The 7,933-nt window shown below is 41.0% G+C and overlaps 1 protein-coding gene and 1 long non-coding RNA gene across 3 annotated transcripts; one reads left to right on the top strand and one right to left on the bottom strand.

Annotated features, from left to right (window-relative positions):
- Positions 1–76: 76 nt before the first annotated feature.
- Positions 77–4,324, top strand: LOC108953386 (uncharacterized). 2 transcript variants are annotated; one of them, XR_010514961.1, is made up of 3 exons: positions 77–432; positions 509–2,733; positions 4,013–4,324. It is a non-coding gene; the product is annotated as an uncharacterized LOC108953386 (long non-coding RNA). The 2 variants fall into 2 exon arrangements; XR_010514960.1 differs by lacking the exon at positions 77–432 and having other exon boundaries at positions 439–2,733.
- An 859-nt stretch (positions 4,325–5,183) lies between these two features.
- LOC103990320 (uncharacterized) lies at positions 5,184–6,637 on the bottom strand. The gene is made up of 2 exons (XM_009409410.3): positions 6,075–6,637; positions 5,184–6,000 (listed from the first exon to the last, which is right to left on the bottom strand). Exons 1-2 carry the CDS (start codon positions 6,466–6,468, stop codon positions 5,378–5,380), a joined length of 1,017 nt encoding a protein of 338 aa, XP_009407685.2. The 5' UTR covers positions 6,469–6,637; the 3' UTR covers positions 5,184–5,377.
- Between the last annotated feature and the right edge of the window lie 1,296 nt (positions 6,638–7,933).

Here is a 7,933-nt window from a genome sequence, read left to right as displayed (position 1 = left end):
GCACTTTTCATTGGTGGACTGTAATGGGCCCCGCTTATCAGCCAACGGGGAGTCATTGTTTGTTGGTTGGTAACCTGGCCGAGACAGGAACCGACGCCTTGGGTTTGGATGAGGTGGAGAATTGGTGGACGACAACTGTTTGCACTTTTCCTTTGTGGATCGAGTGCGCGCGTGAGCAAATGCCTTCATCACCGATGCATGTGTGGCTCTTGTGACGAGCGAACAGGAGCAGGAGAGGGAAGTGGACAAGGAATAAGGAACACGTTCCTGGTCTACTTGTTGCGTGTCATTGGATGAGACGACAAGTGCATGATTCCACGCCACTTGGTTCGCAACATAATTGAAACTTTATGCCATGTTGATAAGAGTGGCTTCACAGAAAGCAGGGGGGGGTGGTGTTCAGTGGAATAAGAACACATCTCGCAGCAAAGGGTAAATAATTAGGTGCAGATGAAACGTTTGTTTGTTTGTTTGTTTGGTTGTCAAGGTTTATCTTTTGGTTGATTAGGTAAAAAAAGGGCGAGCTTTGATGTATGGGTGACCATAGCTTTGTTTAAAGAAGACAGCTTCCAAGGGTTGACTCCTTTTGGAAGTGTGATTAGGTAAATTAGCTTGTGCATGTTAATTTGAATGGAAAACACCTCACTGCAGACCCCCTTTTAGTGAATAATGCATGGTTGATTTGATGCACGAGCTCAATGAGGTATAAGAGGGTCATCATGCAAGCTTTCTTAGTGAATCTGGCTCATCTTATGCATGAAGCAGAAGAGGTTGATGCATGATTGTCTGGAGAGGGGAATCTTTTGTATGTTTGCTTTGTTTATGACCAGTTTTTGGCCAGTAGATGTTCATCAACATATGATTGTCACATCATGCTTTGCTGGAAGAGACCTCGCTGCAAACTTTATTAGTGAATTAGGTCGATTTCATATAAGGATGAAGTAGGAGAGGTTTGTGCATGATTATGTGGAGATCATCTTTCTTTTCTTTTTCTTTTGCTTGTTTCGGATAAGATTGGGTCAGGAGATGTTGTTTAACAATAGAAGATGGTGGCCTCCAGGCATCAATCTGCATGAGGTAACCAAGCATCTTAAGTGTGATATATCATGGAGGAGAATATTTAACTTGTTCGCTTTGTTTATGATACTGTTTGGTCAGTGGAGGTTGATCAGGAAGAGAAGATTGCTGCTGCATCAGGCTTTTGTGGAAGGCACATTACTCATGACAGTTTGGCTCTGCATGCAAACATGGCGAAATAAAGCACCTGAGAATTGGTATCTAATAGTTCATAGAGTGATTGCCTCTTGTCAACCATTAACTTGTCTAAAAGCAAATCATGTCCGACACTGATGATGGCATGAACTAAGCTTTTGTTACTTGGTGGTGAGGGAATTGGAGAAAAGCTTTCAGTGTCGCTAAAGAATGTGAATCGAGTTCCACTAGCATCCCTTACTGTGAGCTATCATCTTATAATGCTGAGATAGTAGTTAGGCATTGATGTAACCTTCTCTCAATTGTGAGTGGGTTTGATCTTTTCCGGTCCTTTTCCAACCAAGGTTCTAAGTTATTACTTCAAAAATCCATCAGATCTTGCCATGATTAGTCATCGAAGAAGAGAAAAGCAAGTCACAAACTGGGAATAAGGAACTTCTCCTTTAATTGAGAGTTTGAATGTATGTCTCTATCAACTTGGCTGCAATGAGGCTGCAGAAAAGAATCGTTGCAGCAAAACATTATTAAATCTGGTATTTGTTGGAAGACACCTCACTAGCTCAGTGCATTTGGAGTGATTATCTTTGCATGAGGTCCATGACGTTTAAAGAAAATTAGGTCAAGGTATACTTTTCAGTATTAGCACAGACTTCTGACATTGACAGGGAGATAGGAGGCAACTTAATATACCAAAGATCAATAACTATTTGCTTAAAGCTGAAGTGCAATGTCAGTAACAAATGGAAAGGAATGTTGCTCAAAAGCAGCATTTTCCTGTCGTATATTTCATTCATTCCTCCCCAATAACCATATCTTAGGACTTCTTTTTTTTGTTTTTGAGAAATATAAAAAATCGTGTCATCAGCTTATCCGGAGAAACATGTCTTGAGTTAAGAAGGATTAAATTAGCTTCATCAAGGGATTTTAGTTACTGTCTCAGTTATTGAATTCATTTCTTGTAGAACCCATGAAGAAGTAATATTCATTTGTGAAGATTTAATGTCTATAACATCATATCTGCATAACATCAACCTCAAAAATCTAAGTAACATCGCATGCTTCTGATCAAATTTTTAGGTACATAGCTAGAATAACTAGAGCAGTGTTTCTTAAGAAAGTCCTAGAAACAAAATAAACTCTGATAGCAGATGTGGATTGTGATTTCTGACTCATATGAGATGCACAGTAATCAGTACTGACTGAGAAATTGTAAATGAACAGTAGAACCTCTCCCAACAATTACCTCCTTAATAAGGAATGCTACAAACATAGGTAGGTTTTGGGGTCTGCTCCAAAAGAATGCAAGTTTAATGTCAGGTGGATTTTATCTACAAGCATGGTGTCATGGGTTGCTACAATAACCTTCTCTCCCAAACTGAGCTTGTCCCTGTGGTCTTCAGCCTTGTGGTTGTTTCCCCTTCAATCCTAGTAGGATTCTAGGTCGAAATTTTTGTGAAGCTGATGGGGAACAATCTGATGTCTACAAGAAATGGCTAGTGAGCAGATATGATTGGCATCCAGGTTGTTCTTCTGATGAGTTATTACTTTCCCTTGAAAAGAAGTTGTATCAGTAGAAAATTGTATATCAGTTGTTATATATTTTGATGAACAAGTGGATTGATTTCACACATGCTTCATATTCCATTTGATTGCAAAAATCACCTCATTTGATTGATAAGTATAGCACTATGAAATTGGAGGCAGAATTTTCACTATCGTCTAGCAATAGTACATGGTTATTCATTTCAAGCTCAAATGTGACAGAGACAATATGTCTTTGATCTTGGATTAGTTAAATTGCATCACACCAGGAAGCTGATGTCACTTTGCTACTGGTTTTCAATATAAAAAAAAAAGAGTAAAAAGAATAAGAATGAGTGAGATCAGAATTCTCCAAATGATACCATCAAAGCTTTATTGCAAGACCAAGGACTGAAAGGTATTCCATGCTACTCAAAGATATTTATAATGCTAAACATCAATTGCATCTACACTTCATTGTAAACTATTGTTTTGAGAAATACCTGTTCAATTGAAAAAAGTTTTTAGAATTTCATTTATGATTTGGACAGTCATTTCCCAGGTTCAGTTGATTCTGTCCAGTTAGCTGTAATTGAAGCCCTGTTTGTGCCAATCCTAAATTATAAAATAGCTAACAGATTCTTAGTGTGCCGGTTTCCAGTTAATATTCATAAAAATTGCATCTTTATGATGATCATGTAATTTGACAATGCAGGCTACTTCCTTGCTTAGCAGTTCATGGTCAAAATGGAAAGTTTTCTCAGAAACAATAAATGTGTCTCCAAATCAAAGGCATTGTTTATGTCTCATTATTGCGAGAATTTGTTACATAAAGCATGTTAATTGGATAAGTATTTCTGTCAGCTCCAGTTTGTAACCACTTTCTGTGCCTCAGACAAATCGGTCTTAGTAATGTAGCATCTTAAAATCTGGTTTTGTCAATATTTTTGCTTCTTATCTGTGTCATTTTTACTAGTTTGATTCTCATCTTATACTTTCCTTTTCTATATACTGCAAGGGTAAAGGTCAAAAAGAAGACAATTTCTGCACTTGGGACATTCAATTAGGGAATAAGGACTACTTAGAATTCTGATCATTCTACCGTATATATGTAACAGTGAGGTGCCATTCTTGTAAAGAAATGAAACATAGTATGGTGTCTGCTGCCACAAGTCGATCACTTGATCAGACTAATTTCATTTTTATGCATATGCAAGCGACAAATGACTATTTTGTTTTTTTTCTTTCTCGGAAGTTAATCATTTCCTTTACTTTTCAGGTGGTCCTAATCTATTTCTGTCACGCCATCGCTGCAGTTATAGAACCCGTTGCTGTATCAGCTGTGCCAACCAAGGGAATGTCAATCAATCATCAAACTTATGTATTCTTACCTCCTCCATTGCTCTTATCAAACCTTAGTGGTGTTTCATCTTCAGTGAAAACGTTGTGTTAGTTCTACCATTCCTATTTGGATGAAAAAACTTATTTATCAAATTAACCCTATATATTCAGTTGGCTTGCACACTATATCAGCATGTATTTGCTAAATATTCAGAATGCCAATATATTCGTATCAGTAAGATGTTTGTCAAAGACTTGCACACCATGTTCAGCATGGTGAATTTTGCATTTCTTGTTTTCATATTAAATTGTCCTTCCTTGTAAGGAATTTGTGTGACTGTAGATGCCATTGCTTCTCCAATACTGTAATCAGTTCATTAAAGTCAATGAAGGCCTAAGAAAATTACAATAGCTCGTTTGGTTGAAGTGAAAAAAGAGTTCTCCTGCTAAGAACTGAACTAAGCACGGATGATACCCGAGTTGGCTAAGCTAGAAAGATTGCATCTGATATTATGCTACTTCAAAATTGGATGTGCAGAACAAAAGAAGGACAACAGACTCATGAGAACTCAAGAATCTAACTTTGAAATAGATCCATTATACCATTTGCAGAAATGTTGAGTTCTATGATTTGTATAATTGCCTTCAAAGTAAATATGAATTCGAGCAATACTTGTATAGGGATGATTCCCTAAATACTGCAAATCCTGTACCTTTTACCTTGCAAAAACTACTGGGCTTTCAAATGTCTACCAACTTTTGTTTCAATACTTTTGCTTTGCCTGATGCTTCAATCTCGACCTGTGCTGACTGGCTAAGATCAGATGCATAAAATGGTGGGATTTATCTTTCAAATGATGTGAAGAAATGAAAAGTTTGCGGGCATCCATCTCCTTTAGTTTGATACCACCAACCTGTCGTTACTTTATAGAGTGTCAGAGAGGCTGAGCACTTAATGTAGATAAGTGATGATCAGTTTCCAGGAGAGAATGAATGGATAACTGGGCACCAGCAATGCTTCATGATAAAACTTAGCACATGACCTGTTGGTGGCACCACCATGGATTGTCACTGAATAATACCCTTAAATTCCACCATTTGGCACTCTGTTTTGCAATTTCCTTTGCCATTCATTCCACTAGCTTTGTGCATTATGCACATATACATGAATCAAGAACAGGTACAAGTTTCTGTTTATGCATGAATCAAGGAAATTAATAAGAGGAGCTATGGAACTATAGAATCTACTATGTATATGTCTCAGAACATGCATGTTTCCTCTTCCTTGGAATCACTTGATCTATCAGCTATCCTGGCTTGGACCTCCGGAGGCTTCCACCAGGTACAACCGTCGGCATGGTGTTCCATCCTCCGGGTGAGTCTCCATGGATCTGGGCAAGCTCCTTAACTTGTTGAACAGGTTCTGGGGGTCATGCAGCAAGCCAAAGTGAGCATCAGGGTCCCCTAGTTGTGAGAGCTTGACATGGCAATACCCGAGCGTGGGCAGCAAATGGTCTGGCCAGTCACTGTAGAAATGGAAGGTGGAGTTGGAGAGGGAAACCGAAGATTTGTTCATGAAGTCCGCGAGGAGGACGGTGTGGGTCAAGTTGCAGTTGGCAGCGATGACCTCAAGAACTTGCATGGCATGGAGGTGAGACAGGTAGTAGAGGATGCCTTCGAGCACCCACACGGTGTTCCTTGTAGGAACAAACCCACGCTTCTGCAGTTCCTCGATCCAGTCCCCTTCCCTGAGGTCAGCTGCCACTCTGACCAGGGACTTGGCTATCATCACGATTTGTTGGTCTTTGGAAGATGCCATCATTTCCTTGAGGAGGGAAACCTTGATCTGCAAGAGCTCAGGGAAGTCCACTTCGAATACAATGCTTTCCTTGAGGCAGCTGAGGCGGTAAGCTCTCGCATCCATGCCTGCGGAAGCGACGGCTTTAAGCATTGATCTCGAAGCCAACAAATGCTGAGGGGAAGGAAGAGGAACCACTGACCTGCACCGAGAAGAACCACCTGATGAGCTCCCCTGTCGCCGAAGGAATTGATGGCAGCTTCGATCCTGGAATCGAACCAAAGAGTTCGTACTGCCAGAATCACCCCCGAGACTTCTCGGGCATTGCTAAGCCTGTCCTGCCTCATCTTCTCGTAGAGGCTTCTGAGGTAGCTCTCTCCTGCAAGCACCGCAGCCAGGGGATCACGAATCACGTGATTCCACAGTGCCCGGCCGGCGGCGGTCTGGCACGCGCTGCGCCGGAGGTAATCCCATTCTTGCTCGATGGTCGCATGCAACGAACGCACTCTCTCAGAGATCAGCACCTGAGGCAACTGCAGCTCCTCCAGCCATGCCGAGTCCGCCGTGGATTTCTGATGCGCTTCTTCTCCAGACATGACTCGGAGGGAAGCTCTGACACAAGAAGCAAACAGAGGAAGCCCAAAACACACAATCTTTCAGCTTTAGAGTTGTGTTTATGCTGACGGAGGAGCCGAAGAAGATAAGAAAAGAGAGCCACACACACTCGTGCGCTACCGTAACTGCAATTCAAACAAAACACCACCCTTCCTTTGAGAGGAGAAGATTCCATTCCACTTTGGTTTATGTTCTGCTTGGATATGTTCCACTGTTGCATTGGATTCTGGCCACCCATTATTGGAGGCATTCCAGGTCCCAAAGGAAGCTATGGTCATGTAAGTGGTAGCCGCATGAGAGAGAGATAGTTCAGCCTGGGTCCAGTGGAGCTCAAGTCGGCTGTTGCATTGGCCTGATAAGGTCCTCAGACCAGCAGAAAAGAAGAGAACTCTTATCACCTCGTCAGGAGGAAGGCGCTGCATTGGCTTTAGCTTCCCAAAACTCCATGTGAGAGGTCGATTTCTTCGAATAGCAGACAAATTGGCCCTTTTGTTCAAGCCTGGAGTGCAGGGCACAGTTCACTCCAAACCCCAGTTTTGGTTGTGTTCTGTCTTTGGTGCATTTGCATTCTTGATTTGGGTGGCTGTCATCCACAGGTTTCTGCTGAGTGGCTCGAGAGGTTGATCCTGATAAATGAACTTGAAGGTGCAGAATCAGGTAACATGTGGAGTTCATGGACAGGATTCACCTCACCTACATCATCCATCTGCTATAACACATGATGTAGTTGAAACCATTAAACAATGATTAAGTTTAGAAACTGTTAAAAATCATATTGGAATGCAGATCATGATTTTATTTGTTTTCTATTGTAAAACAGATTGACTTGAGAAGTCCTCAAATAGTGATTACCAGCTTTTGCCAACATAGAGCAGAAAGCAATTCAGAAGCTTGGATGGACAGACAAAGCAGTGGATGATCACCTCTGACAACTTCAAAACTCCTCAGCAAATCAGAGGCACCAAAAGATGAGATTATACAGTTCATTTGAACTGAAAATAAACTGCTCCTGTTGCAGATAATGGATGCTTTAGCAGTTGCTCATGTACAGATGATAACCAAAGGGAAGATTGCTTGTTTGAGGTGGAGGCAAAAATTGACCATGATTCATGGGTATCAGCATTTGGCTCTGGCACAGATGAGTTCTTGTTTTGCAACTCTTAGCAAAAAAGCAGCATGTAAAACCTCTATACTGACATTAAGAAAGAACCAAATTTAGCTGCTAGATTTCTTGAGCATACACACATGTCGATTTTGTACAGCATGAAGGTTGCATGCGTTAACAGCTAGCAGATCAACATGTCCATGACAAGGTGGCACAATCTTGACTTAAATGTGACAACACATTCCCTCTCAGAATCTTGCAAATGGGATATGGAAAATCCCAAGGCACAGACAGATTCCGAGATATGGAAAAGATAGATGCAATATCGCCATGCTACCTGA

This window comes from Musa acuminata, chromosome BXJ1-7, assembly GCF_036884655.1.
Source record: "Musa acuminata AAA Group cultivar baxijiao chromosome BXJ1-7, Cavendish_Baxijiao_AAA, whole genome shotgun sequence".
In the NCBI taxonomy this organism is placed as follows: Eukaryota; Viridiplantae; Streptophyta; class Magnoliopsida; order Zingiberales; family Musaceae; genus Musa; species Musa acuminata.
This window is presented reverse-complemented; position numbering and strand designations above follow the sequence as displayed.